The sequence below is a fragment of the Ictalurus punctatus genome, chromosome 28 (genome assembly GCF_001660625.3).
Source record: "Ictalurus punctatus breed USDA103 chromosome 28, Coco_2.0, whole genome shotgun sequence".
NCBI classification, from domain to species: Eukaryota; Metazoa; Chordata; class Actinopteri; order Siluriformes; family Ictaluridae; genus Ictalurus; species Ictalurus punctatus.
The window spans coordinates 17,179,462-17,198,820 of NC_030443.2; the positions used below are offsets into that span (position 1 = coordinate 17,179,462).

Here is a 19,359-nt window from a genome sequence, read left to right on the forward strand (position 1 = left end):
ACACTATGGGCAAAAAAATATAATTCTGACTCACTTTCTCTGACTCACTTTGTCCTCAACAGGTTCGCTGTGGATCCGGAGTCTATACCGGGAACACTGGGCATGAGGCAGGAATATACCCTGGACGGGATTCCAGTCCATCATAGGGCACCATTCACACCTATGGTTTAATTTATTTGAATAAACCCACCTACTGGTATGCTTTTGGGAGGTAGAAGGAAAATGGAGAACCCTGAGGAAACCCACAGGGAGAACATGCTTAGAACACAGACAATAACCTGAGGTCAGGCTCGAACCAAGGACCCTGGAGGTGTGCCACCTGCAAGCATTTTCCTCTTGGTTTAAAATACAGGGTGTCCCAAAAGTCTCCATACAGTCAGGGACTATGTTTGCCAGCACCATGTCGGTTGTATGTTCATGGACGTCCATATATATTTTGCGAAAAAAGTGTTAATTTCCCCTATGTATGGAGACTTTCGGGACACCCTGTATATTGTTCTAAATATTCTTCTGGGAAGGATCCCATCAGAGGCATTTATCCTATTTCTACTGAGTCAGTACTTATCCAGAGTAATGCATATGTATTTGTCAAATTATTCCACACATTTGCCATTTACAGGTTGTAAAAACAAATCCGAACAGCTGCTAATTCTCCTGTTCGCACAAATGTCAAACTGTGTGTTATGTCTTATATGCTTTTTTTAAAAAAAGGCATAAAAATTATACACTTTATGGCCAAAAGCTTGTGTACACCTGACCATCACACCCATATGTAGTTGCCTCGCACCTCTGGGATTGGGGGTTTGAATCCCACCTCCGACCAGTGTGTATGGAATTTGCATGTTTTCCCTGTGCTTCGGGGGGTTTCCTCTGAGTACTCCGGTTTCCTCACCCGACTGGCATTTCCAAATTGTCCGTACTGTGTGAATGGGTGTGCGATTGGGGGCACCCCGTCCAGGCTCTCCATGACCCTGTGTAGGATAAGCGGTATGGATGGGAAATTAATGCATGGAACTAAAAGCCCCACAACCACTGTATATAAAGCGGGCTCCATGGAGACAAGGTTTGTTGATGTTCGTTAAGGAAGAATTCCAGCAGCCTGTGTGAAAAGTTTGGTTTAAAATGAGAAGGGAATGATTTGGGCCTGGATGTTTGGGGTCTGTGTAGATGACTGAGGTGTGTTTTAGGTTTGGAAGAAAAGGGATTAGTGTTAAGTGTGTGTTTTGTGTTTACTGTAATCAGTCTAAAACCATTTGACAATTCAGCAGCACTGCACTGAGGTTAAATAATGCAGAAATATCTCTCTGTGTTTGGAAAGCTTTAGACGGTAATGCACCAAAGCCATTAAAACGAGAAGGAGAAGAAGGAGGAAAAGGAGGAGAAGGAGGAAGTAGCTTTAACCCGAGGCGGAGTAATCCAGAGCTCTCTCTACAGGACACGGATGCTAAACTTGATGACGTGGTGCCGGGACGACGATGGCCGACCAGAGCAGGCAAATTAAACTCGCCGCAGCAAAGAAAAAGGTTTGTTTTGTCACCCTTTTCTTCCTACCTACAACACCTCATATTACCCTTCCACCACCTGAGCGCAAAAAATGCTGGAATGGAAACGATTTAACTTGCCTACGGTGGACGTTTCCACGTCCGCGGTTTAGCCCGTGAGAGTTCCCCGCCCTTGCGTCGCTTGTTTGCGGATGTCAGTGTAACTCGACGCCGGGGATGTAGCTTCGGCCTTCTTGACAGCCAGCTGAGAATTCGCGTTGAATGAGCTAATGTCACGTCGAAGAGGTTGAAAATGGAGGTCGGGTTGAAGTTGGGGGGTTTGTGAGCAGAAAATGGAAGGAGTGAAATTATTACTATGTTGGTTTATTCACTGCTAATAGCTAATTCTTGTGTCTTGTGTGCTATTCGGCAGGTTTCACATTTTCACCTGGGTTTGGCTGCACTGAAATGAGAATGAGAGGATAGTTAGGTTAATTATTATTAGTATTTTTAACTAAGTAGGTAGAATTTGAAGATTAAAACAAACAAACAAAAACCCTGCACACCCTAGCTGTGTACCTTAGCCAAGGCAGATTTTCTGTTTTAGCAGGCTTGTGTTTTGACAGCTCTATGCCTGTCTTCTTCATTTTGGCTAGATAAAAGTTAGAGTTGTTAAACTTTCAAATCAAAATCTATTATAAGGTTTGAGATGAGATTGCTCAACGTGTAGATGGAGATAGCCTAGCATACTCAAAATGCCTGTGTTCACAGATGAAGTCATGTGACATTTAGGACACACAAACCAAGAGGGGGGGAAAATGTCCACGTTGTTTTGTGGTGTTTGGTCCTAATCAGTGCTTCTGCGTACTGAGAGCTTTCTGACTTCTCTAGTTGAGATTAAACAGAGGAATTTATGTTATGACAGACTTTATCAGATGCCAGCCTCGTCCCTTGACAGCTGTCAGACTTGCTGGAGATATTGCGTAACTTACACGTGGATGAATTTGGATGGAGGATGTGCCTGTGACTTGAATTCCTCGTCTGATATTGTTTAATCAACAGGTTTTAAGACGAGTTCTGACGAGTTCTCTAGATGTTATGACTGTTACCAGTCGAATGGAAAGTCACTAGAAACCCAAAATGTGCAGCGGTATCCCACAAGGTTCTAGTTTAGGCTCGTTATACTGCAGTTTAGTAGTGTAATCGATGTTCAGTTCTCGAACACTTCGTACAACCTTCAGATTCGCTTTTAAATAAACCTTTTAAAGCTTCTTGTGTTTTACACCCGCGCGGTACAGCGATGTAGGCGTTTCAACGTGGACGAGCCAGTTTGAAAACACCAGTGTAGACAGAGAGGGTTTTAAAACGAAAATGCTTTCAGTTTTCAGATCTATCCGGAGTAATGTGGGCATAGCGTTGGAGTTGATTTCTGAGTAACTCCCGGATTAGACTACTACAGTGATTTATTTTTATTTTTTTTTTCTGGCTGTTGTGTGTCGTTACCAGGAAAAGTAAATCAGAGAATGTTACGCCAAGCTACGCTGGTCCTGTTTATGGCTCTGAGTTAATTTGCTCTGGTATGTCTTGCTGAACCTCTGAAGCAGTATAACCCATCCCGAGCACTTTACTCAGCTGACTCAGGCCTACTGTTAATCTCATGGATCACTCGCAACTCTCACGGGGATTCTTCCGCGTTGGACATGTGGTCCGTGACGTTTAAGGAATGGTCTATGGTTTTCCAGGGGTTTAATATTCAGATTGCGAATGTACTTCTTTAACCTGTTTTATCCATAATGCTTCAGTCTCGTACGTCTTTGGAGAAAGAGTTCAAGTGGTAAAGTCGTTACACTTAAGTCGCATGCCATGATATCTTCATGAACTAGGGTGCATGGTTAATTTAATTGACTTGCTTGTCTTACTGACTAAGATTTAAACAAATGGAAAATTAATGCTGAGTCATTTTATTTGTCAGTAAAATGTGGGTGTAAAAACATCCACAAGTCAATTGAGCTTCGAACTAACCGACTTGAAATGATTAACACGGTCGATTAAAATGTAGAATTAAATTAAGCAGTACACAGTAGCAGTTATCAGCAATCATGACATTACTTCAGTGCATGCAAAAACATTGCATAGATTGGATTATTTTCCTTCTACTGGCAAGTAAATACTCCATCAGAGAGCGTGATTATATGTTTGATCCACCCGTGATGACATCATGGGATGCAGTGGTGTAAAAAAAAAAGAGTGAGATGGGTAGGATTACTGGATGTTGGGTAATTGAGTTCTTGCTCCCAACTCTGTCTCTGTGTCTCTGATTGACAGCTGAAAGAGTTTCAGCAGAAGAGTACACAATCCCCCGTCAACCCTGGACCGAAGAAGAAGAGGAAGGTGAAAGGAGGGGGTCAGGGAGATGCTCAGTCTGCCGACAGGCACTCGCCGGAACACGTGAGTCCCTCCACTCAGGCTGTTGATTTCAATTCGTTTCGTGCAGCCAAACTGTGACCTGAGGGTAAAATTCCAGGAAAAGGACTCGAAGAACAGTCCCACCTTTTACGCTGACATTACCATCAGACAGAATGGCATACGAGTCAAAAGATAACATCCCCACTCAGACATGAGTTACAAGGCATCGCATGTAAGAAGGATGCGAAAATAATAAGAATAAAATAAAAATATCGATGTCTGTATAAAGACTGAGATAACAAACATCAGCGAGTTGTGGTAATAAAACATCCCAACTAACATCAGCGTAGAAATCTCCAATCTTTTCCCTTTCTTGCTGTTCCTCTGTCTTATCTGTTCGTTGTGCCTGACGCGTCCCTCGTTCACGCCTCCTTCACTCCTCCTTTTCCTTCTCCTGTAGATTGAGAATATTCTCAAAGTTATGGTGTCTGATCTTAGTCTGACTAACGGAGTAGCTCTTCCTCCTTTGGTGAACAGCCAGGTGAGCTGGTCCTCTCTCATTCCTTTCCTCCGTCTCATTTTCTCTTTTCTTCCCCCGAAATCCAGTCCTTTCTGCATGCACAGAATTATAAATTTAGCAGTTACTTTGGCTAGTTAGTGTGGCTCAGTTTTCTCTATCATGTGTTTGTCTTTGCTGTGTAAATGGCATGGCATGAATGATGCAGTGTGGTCTTTAACAAGAAACCTGCTTTGCATATTGCTCTCATGGAAATGCTTGCCTTTTTTATTTTTTTTCTTCTTCTTTTGGTACTATTTATACTACAAAGTCCTGCATGCTGAGATTTGACCACTGCTGGATTGCATTCTACCTCATCCTTTTCCATTATTTGTGTTCATTTGTAAGGAAAAGAAATCTGATTTATGATTAGGGATATGTAATAACACTGGGACAGGTTGTTTTATATTATTATGACGTATGGTGTAAAGATTCATACATTTGAACTGGTGTACCAATCGGTCATCCAGTTCTGGATGGATAAATGGATGCCTATTTGAATGGATAGCTGAATGGTTTTCTGTGCGGATGGATGGATGGCTGGATGGATGGATGCCTGTGTGGATGGATGGATGATTGCCTATATGGATGGATGGATGATTGCCTATATGGATGGATGGATGATTGCCTATATGGATGGATGGATGGTTGGATGCATATATGGGTGGATGAATGGATGAATGCCTGGATGGATGGATGGATGGATACCTAGATGGATGGATGGATGGATGGATGGATGGATGGATACCTAGATGGATGGATGGATGGATGGATGGATACCTAGATGGATGGATGGATGGATGGATACCTAGATGGATGGATGGATGGATACCTAGATGGATGGATGGATGGATGGATACCTAGATGGATGGATGGATGGATGGATGGATGGATACCTAGATGGATGGATGGATGGATGGATACCTAGATGGATGGATGGATACCTAGATGGATGGATGGATGGATGCCTGTGTGAATTGATGGATGGATGGATGCCTGTGTGAATTGATGGATGGATGGATGCCTGTGTGAATTGATGGATGGATGGATGCCTGTGTGAATTGATGGATGGATGGATGCCTGTGTGAATTGATGGATGGATGGATGCCTGTGTGAATTGATGGATGGATGGATGCCTGTGTGAATTGATGGATGGATGGATGCCTCTGTGAATTGATGGATGGATGGATTCCTATGTGGATGGATGGATGGATGCCTGTGTGAATTGATGGATGGATGCATGCCTATGTGGTTGGATGGGTTGATGGATGGATGGATGGATGGATGCCTGTGTGAATTAATGGATGGATGGATGGATGCCTGCATATGTGAATTAATGGCTGGATGGATGGATGGATGTAGATGGATGGGAGCCTGTACAGATGGATTGACATAAACTCCCAACAGCTAAATCGAACTTGTTTTTCATGAATCGAGCATCATGTCTCACAAGGAGTGCTTTGCACCCTACCACACTGTAAACAAGCAGAAGTGTATTATAGATCAGAACTATATGTCTGTGATGCAGCTCATTAACCAGTCAGCAAGCATTCTGCACGTACGTGTGTATCTCAGGTCCACCAGCAAGCTGCACTGCTTAGCCTGCGTTAATGCACTAACAGCTTGCAGTTTCAGCATCGTCTTTATGTGTGTGATGTATCAGGACCATGGCGAATTGGGGGCGCGGGAGTCCCCGATTTCTGAGATGCAGGAGGATTCAGGAGAACACGGTCGCTGCTCTCCTGTTTCTAACCTACACGCTGCTACTAACACGGAGTGTCTCACTGACATCGCTGACCTGCAGGTCTGTCTGACGTCTCTGCCTGGTTTCCTGAGCACTGCCTGAAAACCTAAACCAAGACTTTAAAAGGAACCCCGACTATGAAGACTTGTAGGCCTTAACACGCAATAATTGCCCTCTCCTACTAAAATACGTAGTTAGACGATCGTCCGATAATCTCAAAACGTTTTCTAATATCAATCATTTTAATCCTAAAACGATAGTTTAATTCATATGCTTACCTTGAACGGCTCCTGACGGAAGGTGGCGCTCTTTACAAGCTCTTTGGTTGGCATAGACGTTCATTTGCTGCACAGACGTCATCGATTTTGCCCCGCTCTCACCTCCTCACCTCTGATCGTCTTCATTTCGATGTACATTTCGAGTAACGTCTTCTCTGTTGGCCTCCGCTACGTCTCTGTCACGTTCAGGTTCAGATTGAAAAGGTTGAACGGAAGACATGTTTATATCGCCGTAGGGTCCCTGGAGAATCAAGACCGTCAGCGTTACTGTAATAAGCCATACACGTCTTCATAGTCGGGGTTTCCTTTAACCAAAAATGAATTTACAATCGACAGTTCTCGTTTCAAATTTAAAATCAGGATTAATCCGTGGCTTTAAAACCAGGCCTTAGTTGCTGTTTGTGTCTTGTCCAAACCATAATGGCTAATTATTAAATGTTGAGTTTTCTCACACCGCTTCTGATTGATGCTTTAATTTGTTATGTCTGCTGTTCGATGTTGTATTGTACCGCTACAGTTATTGTTTTGTCTGCTGTAGATACTCTTATCTCAGGATTTAGAGATCCCCCCCCCTCCTCTCTCATTTGCCTTCGCACCATATTTACCTTATTCTTTTTTTTTTTTTTTTTTTAATAATTATTTAAAAAATTTATTTTCCATCTGCATCCTCAGGAGAATTGTGAACTGGATGCCAACGGTGATGAACACTCCCTGGAGGAAAACAGGTGAGGTTACTTAATCGTCACCTTATTTAGTTTCGCTTCTCGGACGCAAGACATCCTTGAAGATGATAAGATAAGAAAAGGGAAAGGATAAGAACAACAACAACGTTCGGTCGTATTTAGAGACTTAAACTGCTCACTTGAGGTCAAAAGACGTGTCGGTAGCTACACGGGGAAAGTTCTTTGTACACCGGATCGCACTACAGAGGAGCTTGGCTTAATTTTATTTATATATATATATATATATATATATATATATATATATATATATATATATATATATATATATATATATATATATATATATATATATATATATATATATATATATATATATATATAATATAATATAAAAATTATTATTTATTTGTTTCAGCCAGACTGTAGCTCAGTTAGCCTTTGTTTTTATTTCCTGAATAAGTATTTCATAGCTAAGGACAAACTCTCAGACAGTGACCAAGCCTACGTGGAATATTGTGCCGCTCCATGGATAGCGCTACGGTCTGAATACCAACGTGTGTCATTTTATTATTAACTCTTCACTCTGCCTCGCTCTGAATACAACCCATTGTGTGTCGTGCTTCTGTTTGTTCTCGAGCTCATTGTGCGTATGCTTTTGCTTGTGTGTCCCAGGCCGCTGTCATCCACAGAGAGTCTGAGGCAGCTCTCTCAGCAGCTCAACGGCCTTCTCGCTGAGGTGAGGAGTCACCTTTAAAAACGGCTGTCCATTTTTACCCCTTGTGTCTCTTACTCGAGGTGCGTCTCAATCAGCTCCCTAGGTGGTGGATCAGTATGTCATACACGAGTTCAGGCGCGGGTAAGGACCCTTGGCTCACTACACATTGGGACACTCACGACTCCATTTCCGTCGACATGACTACGTACTCGTGTTGTGAAACTTCACCACTATGACTGGCGTTTATCACCACCAGGCAGGACCGTTATCTGTCTTTCTGACATTTATACGTCATGTAAATTTATGTAAAGCAGGATCGTAGGTGAGCTAGTGGATTCTTTTAAATCATGAATCACTTAAAATTCGTCCGACTCAAACGAACCGTCTAAAGAACGCCAAGTAAAATTAAAAGTCGATAACGTACTGGAAGTAATCATGTAGGAGATACAACGGCGATAGCAAGCGGCTTACGTTTCTAGACGAAGTTGTCCGAGAGGCTTCAGAACACTTGACATCCAGTAAGGGAATATAGTGAGCTCCCTCGATGCTCCCTGGTTTTTGTGGTGCATCGTGGGATTTTTTTTTGTTTGTTTTTTAGATAGCGAACGTTCCAGTGCACTGGAAGGATTTTGCGCCCTCAAAATGGCCGACTCACTGATCAGTGCCATGACTGAACTAGGGAGCTGATCCAGACGCACCCGTGCATCATTTTAGAAGAATGAACGAAAACATTGGGGAAAAGGCTTTGTGTGTAGATATAGTAGTATAAAATGAAATAAGAGCACATGAGCAATGATGAAAGCCACGGTTCACAGTTTAAAAAAAAAAAAAAAAAAAAAACATTTAGATTTTTCTTTTGACTCGATAACCTTCAACGTTCATCTCGTCTGTGCTCCAGTCACCGTCGTCATACGTCAATGGCGAGACCGGATCGTCTCCCGTCAACGAGAAAGAACTGGAGGTACGTCTTAACGCGATGCCAGTCTGATCTCTCGCACGAGTCTGATGTCTCGGCCGTTTCAAAGTCTTTTTTAAAATATATATAGATATATAAGTGTCATGTGAACTGCACTACTGAATTCCTCAAATCGCCGAGTCCCATCAGTTGTTCTCCCAGCTAGTTATCTATCGATCTATTTTCAGTTGTATCCCTGAGCCAAATGATATTTATTAGACAAATGTGTGATAATTTAATGATTTAAAAAAAAAAATTTTTATCGCTGAACAATTTTTATAAAAATACATTTCAGCAGTTGTCAGTTGGGCTCGGCGATGTCATGATATAATGTCGATATCGTGCGTGATAAAGTATGTCACAATATGCTTTTATGAGATATCGTGGATATCGTGAACTTTTTTATTTAAAAAATAAATATAATTACAATGATTGAAAGCAGGTGAAGAGATTTTTGTTCTTAATCATTTAAAATCGTTTTTTCAAACGTTACATCGTTTGTAAAATAAAAAGTTTTAACATGTTTTGCTCCTTTTCAGTGTTTCTTGTTTATTTTTAATAAATAAAAAAAATTTTTTTTTTTTTTTTTTTTTTTTTTTTAAAAACATAGAAAGAAAAAAATTTTGGGAGCAGAGTTGAATTCCGACGTCTGTTATCATCACTTTAGTTATTTCTTTTATTTAATTTTTCTTTTCTTTTTTTAACATTATTATTATTATTATTGTTGTTTGTTTGTTTGTTTGTTTGTTTGTTTGTTTGTTTATTTATTTTAAAAAAGAGAGAGAGATCTGTTGCCACCCAGCACAATTGAATCCTTAATCAGGACACGTCGCATCATACTTCTCCTCCCAAAATCCATTTTATTTCAAATTAATTTCTGTCATAAATGATTTTTATTTATTTATTATAATTTTTTGGCCATTTCTGTTTGACCTTTCACATTCCTCTCTGTTTCTCTCTGCATGCCTGCACGTTCAGACTCGAAACCAGGAGCTGGCAGCCGCTCTGGACTCCAGCACTCTAAAAAACTCCCAGCTCACTGCAAAGATAGAGACACTGGTAAGGGTGTCCGACAGGAGTGTGAGGAGTACCGATGTGTGTACCGTATGGGTGTTTTTGCCATGTTGCCGTAGTAACAACTTCTCAGGCTGTGAAGCACCCAGGTTTATATACCCCCTTTATACACATCAGCGCTACTTTCAAACTCCCCACGTACACACTTCCACACTCAGTAACGCACCTGGCATGCCCAAGCCACATCCTACCATTGTTGTTTTCTTTTAACTTGATACTAATTTTTCCCCTTGAGTTTTCCTTCGTCACTTTCCATTAACAAAGCTGATGGGTTTCTTTGCTTGTCAGGCTTTTTCAGGTCTGCGTGATCTGACTCCTTACTTTTGCAAAGCTTTATTCTTGGCTTTACTGTTTCCTCCGTTTGCTTTATTCTCCGTGCTCCGGTCACCACCTCGACTCGTTCCAAAATGCTTTCTGTAATAACCGCCTATGTTTTTGTTTACGCTTTAGACGAAGCAGTCTCAGGAGCTGTCCGAGCAGATGCAGAAGGTAAACACACACATGACGCGCACGTACGGACACGAGTTCGTGTTTTTATTTATTTATTTATTTTAAATCACTGTTCTTATGTTTTCAAAGCATTATTCGTTACACGTCCCACATGTTAAACTTTCACCGATCAGCCGTAACGTTAAAACCACCGACAGGTGACGTGAATAGCATCGATTATCTCCTTAGAGTGGCATCTCTTGAATATGAGGATTTAGAATTTTTATTCGTAAAAACTCGCAGTCGATTTCTTTCTTTTCAGGAGCGGAAGGATTTCGAGCAGAAGTTTGCAAAGGAACAAGGGGCTATGCGTGAACAGCTGCAGGTAAGAAGCTTTTCCGTCTTTTATTTTTAAATTTAACCTGCCGTACCATTTTAAAAATAATTAATTAATTAATTTCCCCATCCTTCAACATGTCATGTGACTTGCATAGCATTTAACACGTGGACTAAAAAGGATCTTTTTTTTTTTTTTTTTTTTTTTTAAATTCCATATAACAATAGCGACGTACGTTATTCTTATGCTGCGTTCGTAATATATAGTACACACTGAGACACACATTTAAGTTCGTTAAGAACACGTCTACGTGATGAGTCATAGGCTGATAGTTTTATAAGGGGAATACATTTAGCGCGATGTGATGTGTTAAGTAGCGAAACAAACGTGTATATGCGGTTCCAGGTTCACATCCAGACCATCGGCATTCTAGTGTCGGAGAAGTCTGAACTGCAGACCGCCTTGTCTTTTACACAGCAGGCAGCACGCCAAAAAACAGGTGTGTGTGTGTGTGTAGACATGATGATAAATATTTACTTAATCGATGTTTTTGTCTTAGACGCTCCATGAATGAAGTACAAAAATGATTGCTCAGCCTGCATTTAACTTCCTGATGAATTTGCGTTTGTGTCCGTGTCGCACACGCTCTCAGGAGAGGCAGAGGAACTGAATAATCGGCTGCACGCCAGCAAGCAGAGGGTGTCCGAGCTGGAGCGGACTTTATCCACAGTGTCTACACAGCAGAAACAGTTTGAGAAGGTGCAGCATTGAAATAAAATAAATAGATAAAGTTGACTCGCTCATATAACTATTTTATTTGACATTATTATGGTAGAGGGGGGAAAAAAAATTCAGATATCCGATATTATACTACGGTCTGTGTTCGGATACTCGATTCTGATTGGCTGGCAGGTGTGTGTAAAAACCGTTCTAAGTTAACGCGCTGTCTATAAACAATTGTAACCATAGTAACGTACAGTTAAACTCACCGCTTCATTATCTCGTTCTCTGAAATGAATTATTTACTACAATTCTTTCAAATAAATGTCATCGCTCTATTTGATCTCTGGGTATGATTTAGAGAGCGAGTAGAATTCTAGATCTAACGACCCGAATATATAAACCAATTCAAAAAACCTAGAAAATGAAGCGTTCTTTTGATCTTTTCAGTCAAATTTCACGCTGCAGATCATGTAACGCGCACCTAGCCGTGGATTATCCCTTACATGGTGTATATACCTGAGATATATATTGATAAAAATGCAAGATCTTTGATGTTTTTGACGTCTACTTTCATTCACCTGAGCAGCATAATAAAGAACTGGAGAAGGACAGGGACAGCCTGCGACTGGAAATCTTCCGATTGAAGTAAGTCCTGTTGTGACGGAGGTTCGATTTTGTCCGGAAGTAGTAATCGCAGCTCTAATTTTTTTTCTTTCTTTTCCTCGTGAACCTTTTTGCCGTTCTTTCTCGCTCAGTAATGTGAATGAGGAGATGAAGCAGCAGAGCTCCGAGCTGGCAGAACAGCTGAAGTTAAAAGCGAGCGAGAGCCGCGCTCTGGGTCTGGAGCGGGACGAACTGCGCAAGCGCCTGGAAATGGCCGACGTCATGCTGCAGCAGGTGACTCGCACGATTATATACACCAAAGCTTACGTTTTCAACGGCGTCGTAACTGTGTATGTAACGCCGTTCCACATATATGTACAAATATAACAATAACCCTCTCGTTTGTCGATTTTGATTTATTTATTTATCCCCCCCCCACCGCTAGTTCTCCAGTCAGTCAGGCACTCCGTCCGAGCACCAACAGGTGCAGCTACTCTTGGAAGAGAAGCATCAGCTTGAGGTTCACACAGCCCAGGTGTGTGTGTGTGTGTGTGTGTGTAAAGTTTTGCGCTCTCTTTAGTTATATAAACGTGTGCGTATATGTATGTCTTGTATAACGCAGCTGTACTGTACCTGTCGTGTTGTAGCTCATGGAGTCAGTAGCACAGCTCCAGAGAGAACGAGACCAGTACGCAGAACAGATTCAGGAAGAAGGCCGAGTCTGGAAAGACAAAACCGAGCAGCTTCTCACTCAGGTACGATGCCTTCTGCGCGCACACACACCTGGTACTTTTAATACGTGACTCACTTTGCGGTTGTGGTGTCCAGGTGACTCTGATGTCAGAAGAGAGGGACAGGAGCGCTTCTCGGATTCAGGAGCTACTGGAACAGATTACTGAGCTGAAAAAGGCAGCAGGTCTACATCACCGATATGATGCTCTTGATGATGATGATCTAAACAATGTTTTAAAATCTGGGATATGATTTGAAGGATGATGTTCTATGTAAAACTGATTTGAAGATTTCTCCCTCTGTCCCTCAGCTTTACTGTCTCAGGAGCAGGAGAGCCAGGCCACGTCACAGTCCGCAGGACCCTCGGAGAAGGAGCTGGCCCTGGAGGAGAGCATCCACACTTTGCAGCAGGAGAGAGATGCTCTCAGCTTGCAGTACCAAGCACAGGTCAGAATCTCTGAGAGCACAAATTACAACGGATAAGATCAGAGGAACACGGTGACCTGGATTTCGGTACACCTCATGCAGTTAGCTGATGATCCGTGATGATCAGACTTGACGGCGTAACGTAGGATCTGTTCCGATTTGATTTTCAGTATCGGCTAAAACTGGTGTCTGAGGGTCGGAGCTCCGGCTTCCGCCATTTTGTGAAATTAGTGTTGGACTGTAGAGGACTCGGGATGGTATTGAGTAGATTCCCAGGACTGGAATCAGCCATATTGGCTGTCCGGGTGGGAAGAATGTGTACAGCTATTTTAACAAAAAATTAACTACTGGTTTTGGTGCTTTTGTTGCTTGCAGGTTCGGGATAACGAGCAGCTGAGCCGGTTGGTGCAAGAGCAGGAGACGCGGCTGGAGGAGCTGGAGATGCAGGCGCGGCGCGCGGCCGACGAAGCTCACGACAAACTGCGCATCCTGGAAGACGTCCAGAGCGACAAAGCCACAATCAGCCGAGCCCTCGCTCAGAACCGGGAGCTCAAGGACCAGCTGGCCGAGCTGCAGAACGGCTTTGTCAAGCTGGTGAGGATGTGTATGTGTGTGTGTATGTGTGTCAGAGATGGTGATAGAAAGCATTTTTTTGTTCATAATTATATTTGTACCATTCCTACTTCTTAGACCAACGAGAATATGGAGCTCACTAGCGCACTGCAGTCAGAGCAGCACGTGAAAAAGGAGATCGCTCGCAAGATGGGCCAGCTCCAGGAGGATCTCCATAATGCCAAAGAGCAGGTAAGAGACTTCTCACATTCACAAAACCTTGAATTATCTGGAAAGACCCAATCAATGCTGAAAGATGTATACAGGTTTTAGAGCAACAGATGCTTCCATCCAGATTCCATCCCATCTTTACTTCTGACAGACTCTGCCTTTCTAAGATGCTCTTTTTATACCCAATCATGTTACTGACTGGTTACCATTTAACCTAATTAGTTGCAAAATGTCCTTCCAGCTGTTTCTTTTTAGTACCACTTGCTTTTCCAGCCTTTTCTCACCCCGTCCCAACTATTTTGAGACATATTACGGCCATCGAATTCAAAATAACCTTTTTTTTTTTCCCTTAAAACGGTACATTTACTCAGTTGAAACATTTGATATGTTTTCTATGTTCTATCGTGAATAACATATGAGTTTATGAGATTGGCAGATCATTTCATTCTGCTTTTATTGACATTTTACACAATGAAGGTTGTATCTTAATAAAGATATCTCTGCCTAAGCCACTCTGGTTTAAAAAAACAAGAGCGTGCCCGCTGTATTGGATGTTACTAATTTCCCCACTCGTTTGTTTCAGATGAAGGAGCGGATGCAGGAGTGTTCGTCCCTCCAGGAGCAGAGGGATCAGTACCTGGCGCACCTGCAGCAGTACTCGGCTGGCTACCAGCAGTTGGTGTCTGAACGGGAGCACCTTCATAAGCAGTTCCTGCAGCAGACGCAGCTGATGGACCGACTGCAGCACGATGAAGTGCAGGGCAAAGTGCAGCTGGAGCAGAGCCAATTACAGCTGCAGGAGGCGCAGGTCAGTCCTCCCTTAGCAATCGAGTATTCCCTAGGAGTAGTATGAAGTAGGGCGTCGACCGGTGGTGGATTTTACCGATACCGTGAATAATAATGAGTGTGTCTAAACTTTTGACCGGTAGTATATATTTACTTTAATATTTAATAATAGTTAAATAAAATATATGAAGTAACACTCCAAATAACAAATAAAAATACAGACGTCTAAAGTGAATAAAACATAATAAAAAAAGAACTTCAAATAAATAACGCAACAAAAATTGCTCAGCGCTAGTTTTTATTTCGCCTCTAGAGGCCGCTCTTGTACTGTATAATGACAGTGGACCCTTCTCAGACGCTCCTATTATAACGATAACGGAACGTTCCAGAAATCGGTTATCGTCGCTGATTCATCGGAAAAACCGATCGATCGGTCAATCTTTTAGTATGAAGTGTAACGATTCACTCGTTTTAACTTGTGCACTGATTTTTTAATATTTACAATTCGATGTCGTGTACCAATTCGCTTAAAGTTTTATACCACACATGCAGTTCTTGTAACGTCTAGTGTACTGTTTATAAAGTATTAATAATGATATTGAATCATTTTTGTCAGCAGGAAGCTAACAAAGGCATCTTTTGTATTACATTAAACAGCACCACATCATAATGTATCAAAGTAGTGCTAAATAGTATTGTATTCTGTTGAATCAGAACATGCATCAATCAGTATCACGTACTGGAATTTTATTTGCATCGTGGTGGAAGCGCTCGCTGATGTAATTGTTTAAAACCCTCTCAGGAGAGACTTGACCAGCTGGCCAAGGATAACCAGCACCTTAAGACAGAAGTTCAGGAGCTACTGAACAGCTCTTCTTTAAATACATCACTCAGGGACCAGGGTAAGTCCAAAATCCATGTCAGATTTAAGAAAGCGCTTTGTTATATCGTTGCATTAAATGACTGAATGACAACCTGGTGTTTGTGAAGGTGATGGAGTGGAAAGCTATTTCCTACCAGAAACCTTCCAGAAATCGACCATAGCCATCCCGGAGGACTTTGAGAGCAGAGAGGAAATGGTAAAACAATCAGTTAAGACTAACGAGCGAGCGAAGCAAGTCACAAGTCGGTTTGAAGCCAACTTCATGCTTTGTATTTATTCATTTAAACAGGAGGAGTTTCTGCACACTGCTCTGTCCCGTCTGGAGGAAGAGCGAGACGAAATCATGCGCAGGTTAGAAGAAGAGAGGAGGCTACACCAGGCTGCACTGCAGCAAGTGGCCACTACGAGTCACGAGCATCATCACCACAGCACGTATTCCGAAACGGGTAAGGACCCAGCATTGAGCCTTGGGGAACTCCTCCGATTTGAAATTCGTATAAGGTTAAGGTAGGAGTATCGCACTCTTAACTAGTACCGTGTATGTAGGGAGTACAGATAGCGTTCCCGTAGAGGTGCACGAGGGACTTCGGGGCGCCATGGAGAAGCTCCAGGAGAGATTCACTGGCTTGATGCAGGAGAAGGTGGACTTGAAGGAGAGAGTGGAGGAGCTGGAGCATCGCTGCATTCAGCTGTCCGGAGAAACCGATACGATCGGTGAGGAAACAGCAGGCATGGTGTTCGAGACACGTTAACGTGATCACACGCCCGTCTTCCTTTATAATTGTACTCGTAACTCTGTTTTTAGGCGAGTACATCGCGCTGTATCAAAACCAGAGAGCAATTATGAAGCAGAGGCACACCGAGAAGGAGGAGTACATAAGCAGGCTGGCTCGAGACAAAGAGGAGATGAAGGTACTGTTTTGTTAACATGGCGATATTTTATGATGCATGTTCAAGGAGTGGTTTTAATTTTTTATTTAGTTTTTAAAAAAAGTTCCTAATTATCAAGCAGATAGCAAAAAGAAACCTTCTTTACCTGCTTCCCTGGCCTAGCAGAAGAGGGTTTCTTTCCCCAAGTTTCACATTACTAGATTGCGTGCCAATATAGTAGAGGTCGATTGTGGATTTTACCGATACCGATGACTAAGTCAGGCGGTACCTGCTGATAACCGATTAATCAACACTCTCAGTAAAATATTACTGAACTTGTTTACAAAAATAAACAGTACTGACAGTACCATGAAAATGTCCTGTACTTTTTTAAAATGAAATGAACATATAAATTAACTATTAATAAATATTAAAGTAAATAAAAGATGTATATCCAAACTTAACAAAAAAGTAACACTATAAATAAATAAAAATAGAGACCTCCAAAATGAATCAAAAAACACTTGAAATAATAAAAACAATTAAATTTGTCAGCGTTAGTTTTTATTTGGCCTCTAGAGGCCGCTCTCGTACCATATAATGACGGCGGACTCTTCTCCTCAGCCATTCCGGTGTGGAATTTTTCCCAGCGATCTGTGGAAATCTGTGCCGATTAAAACGGCAGAACTGATCGATCAGTCGACGTCTAAAATACAGCTGTTGTAAGGTTTTGTCTGAATTTAAATATTTCAGTCGGGCTCATTCTCGTCGTAACATTTGTAGACGAAGTTGGCAGAGCTGCAGGATCTGGTGATGCGTCTGGTCGGGGAGAGGAACGAGTGGTACACCCGCTACATGAGTGCCATCCATAATCCCGACTTTACACCCGCTGGAGAGGACACCGTTCCGCCTGCAGGAACACATCTGGAGCTGGATGCTGTGGACGGCCCGGGTATTTATATTTGGAAACGTATTACATAGACCCAAGTGCACAGATGTGTTGGGGGGGGGGGGGAATAAATGCAATGTGGTGTTTAGGTAACGATCGGGATGTGCGGTTATAGGAAAATAATCGACAACAGGGTAATGTGATGAAGTGGAGTTACTGTTAGCATCTTAATAGTTTTATTATTTTCCTTTAAGAGCAATCCATGAAGTGTTTTGCTTCTCTTATACAACAATTTACCAACGCTACCAATTTTTTATTTAGTGGTGAACACTAGATTCTCTTTCTTTTTTTTTTGTCTCATGAAGTTAATGTCTCTCTCTCTCTCTCGCGCTCTCTCTCACTTTAGTATCTATGGACACGAGCACAGCTGTCGATGTGGCTCCAGATGTGCAGACGAGGACAGACGAAGGCCCACAGGACAGACTCGACCCCCCTGCCGGATCTTCGCTGAGACCCAGAGAGGACGGCACGGCTCGGCAGATCATGCAGCTTCTCCAGGAGATGCAGAACCCCGAATCTCAGCCACCTCCGTTCCTCGGCGAGAACCCTTGCATCCCGTTCTTCTACAGGCCCGACGAGAACGACGAAGTCAAGATCATGGTGATCTGAAAGCCTCTCCATGCCTCACTTTTCCCCGCTCTCTCACCTTCTTTTTTTTTTTTTAATTATTTTTTATCTTTTTGCACAAATAAGAGCCAACGTTATGGATCGCATGATGTAACTGGAGTTTTACTTTAAGAGTGTGTGGGCATTCAGTGTTTTTCCTTTCGTTTACACTCATTTTTGGCGGGTGTGAAAGCTTCTTCATTCTTCCTTAGCCGTAGTCGATATTTTTATACACGCATATATCTAATCCGAGGTTCTGCGGTTGACGTTGCTCTATCTGCTCTGTGCTTTTAATGGGTTCCTCCTCTCTTCTATTTTAATCCTCTGAACATTAGGTGCAATAGAAAAAAGGTCTGACCTGTTCTTACAGTGTAAGTACATGCAAATCATAAGATTGGGAATGTAACACGATCGCTTTTCCTCTAGCTTCTAGTAGATGGAATGAATCCGCCAGCCTGCTGTTTGCTGGATCCGTTCCGCGTCATCCGTTCCGCTCTTCTCGGTTTATCTGAAGTTCAATTCGCTCCTAAGCGACTTACTATGCATACTTTTTTGCTTATCTGCTGGATTCAAATGAATATCAATATCCACTAGGGGGCGATATGGGGTTTAAAAAAAAAAAAAAACGTCCAGGTCTCCATTTGAACCATTTTAGCATTTTCACTCCAGCTCCTCCATCAGTCTTGTCACATGGAGACATACAACCGTAGTTACGGTTCGGTCAAAGAAGCGTGTAGTTAAAATCAACGTAACGAAGCGAAAGGGGAGGTATTATGGAAAATGTTGAAGTAACGATGTTCGGTTAGCGTTAAAACCGGAAATATTCCGTTCTTGTTACAGTATGTGAAAGAGTATTGGATTTAAAGGGTCCAGCAAGTTGTAAGGAAGTACTAGATTGCAAGTAGTAAATAGTTGCGCCGCACAATAATGACAAAAATACGAATAATCGCGTTTATTTAGATGAATATCGAAAGTACAGTAATGGCTGGGGGTCGCGACGTCAGTTTCGCGAAGTTTCAAAGCGGAGTTATTAAAAAGCATTAATCGCTTTAACCGTGCGTCCGTGCGCCAGCCCCGCGCCAGAAGAGCTCACCTGGATGTATATAATCTTTATCGAAGTGTTTCCAAATCCCCCACAGAATTGCTGTAGATGTAGAGAAATGGCTGCTTTTTTTTTTTTTTTTTTTTTTTTTTTTTTTTTTTTTAAATAAATACATGTATTGTGAGAACGGCGTGCAGTGTTCGTGATCAGTGCCGGTGAACTCTATGATGCCAGCCGCCTTTTGATTGGCTGAGAGTTTCAGGGCTCCAAACGAAGTGGAGAAAACGTCCAAGGTTGA

General features: G+C 42.2%; 1 protein-coding gene across 5 annotated transcripts; it reads left to right on the forward strand.

Annotated features, from left to right (window-relative positions):
• The first annotated feature begins 1,379 nt into the window (after positions 1–1,379).
• Positions 1,380–19,220, forward strand: golga2 (golgin A2). 5 transcript variants are annotated; one of them, XM_017460360.3, is made up of 27 exons: positions 1,380–1,523; positions 3,807–3,929; positions 4,348–4,428; positions 7,138–7,190; positions 7,821–7,884; positions 8,762–8,824; positions 9,797–9,877; positions 10,343–10,381; positions 10,644–10,706; positions 11,064–11,157; positions 11,311–11,417; positions 11,968–12,026; positions 12,137–12,278; positions 12,430–12,519; positions 12,632–12,739; positions 12,813–12,900; positions 13,027–13,163; positions 13,518–13,736; positions 13,833–13,946; positions 14,509–14,733; positions 15,514–15,613; positions 15,702–15,790; positions 15,884–16,040; positions 16,141–16,308; positions 16,400–16,506; positions 17,248–17,416; positions 17,760–19,220. In XM_017460360.3, the coding sequence occupies exons 1-27, from the start codon at positions 1,476–1,478 to the stop codon at positions 18,020–18,022; spliced, it is 3,051 nt and encodes a 1,016-aa protein (XP_017315849.1). In that variant the 5' UTR covers positions 1,380–1,475; the 3' UTR covers positions 18,023–19,220. The 5 variants fall into 5 exon arrangements, with proteins under 5 accessions (XP_017315849.1, XP_017315848.1, XP_053532972.1 ...); XM_017460359.3 differs by lacking the exon at positions 4,348–4,428 and adding an exon at positions 6,107–6,247; XM_053676997.1 differs by lacking the exons at positions 4,348–4,428; positions 9,797–9,877 and adding an exon at positions 6,107–6,247.
• Positions 19,221–19,359: the final 139 nt, after the last annotated feature.

Coding starts and splice junctions, on each gene's coding strand:
- golga2 (XM_017460359.3), top strand. CDS start 1,476: ATGGCCGACCAGAGCAGGCAAATTAAACTCGCCGCAGCAAAGAAAAAG. Junction 13,737..13,832: donor AGAACGGCTTTGTCAAGCTG/GTGAGGATGTGT, acceptor CCTACTTCTTAG/ACCAACGAGAATATGGAGCT. Junction 14,734..15,513: donor TACAGCTGCAGGAGGCGCAG/GTCAGTCCTCCC, acceptor AAACCCTCTCAG/GAGAGACTTGACCAGCTGGC.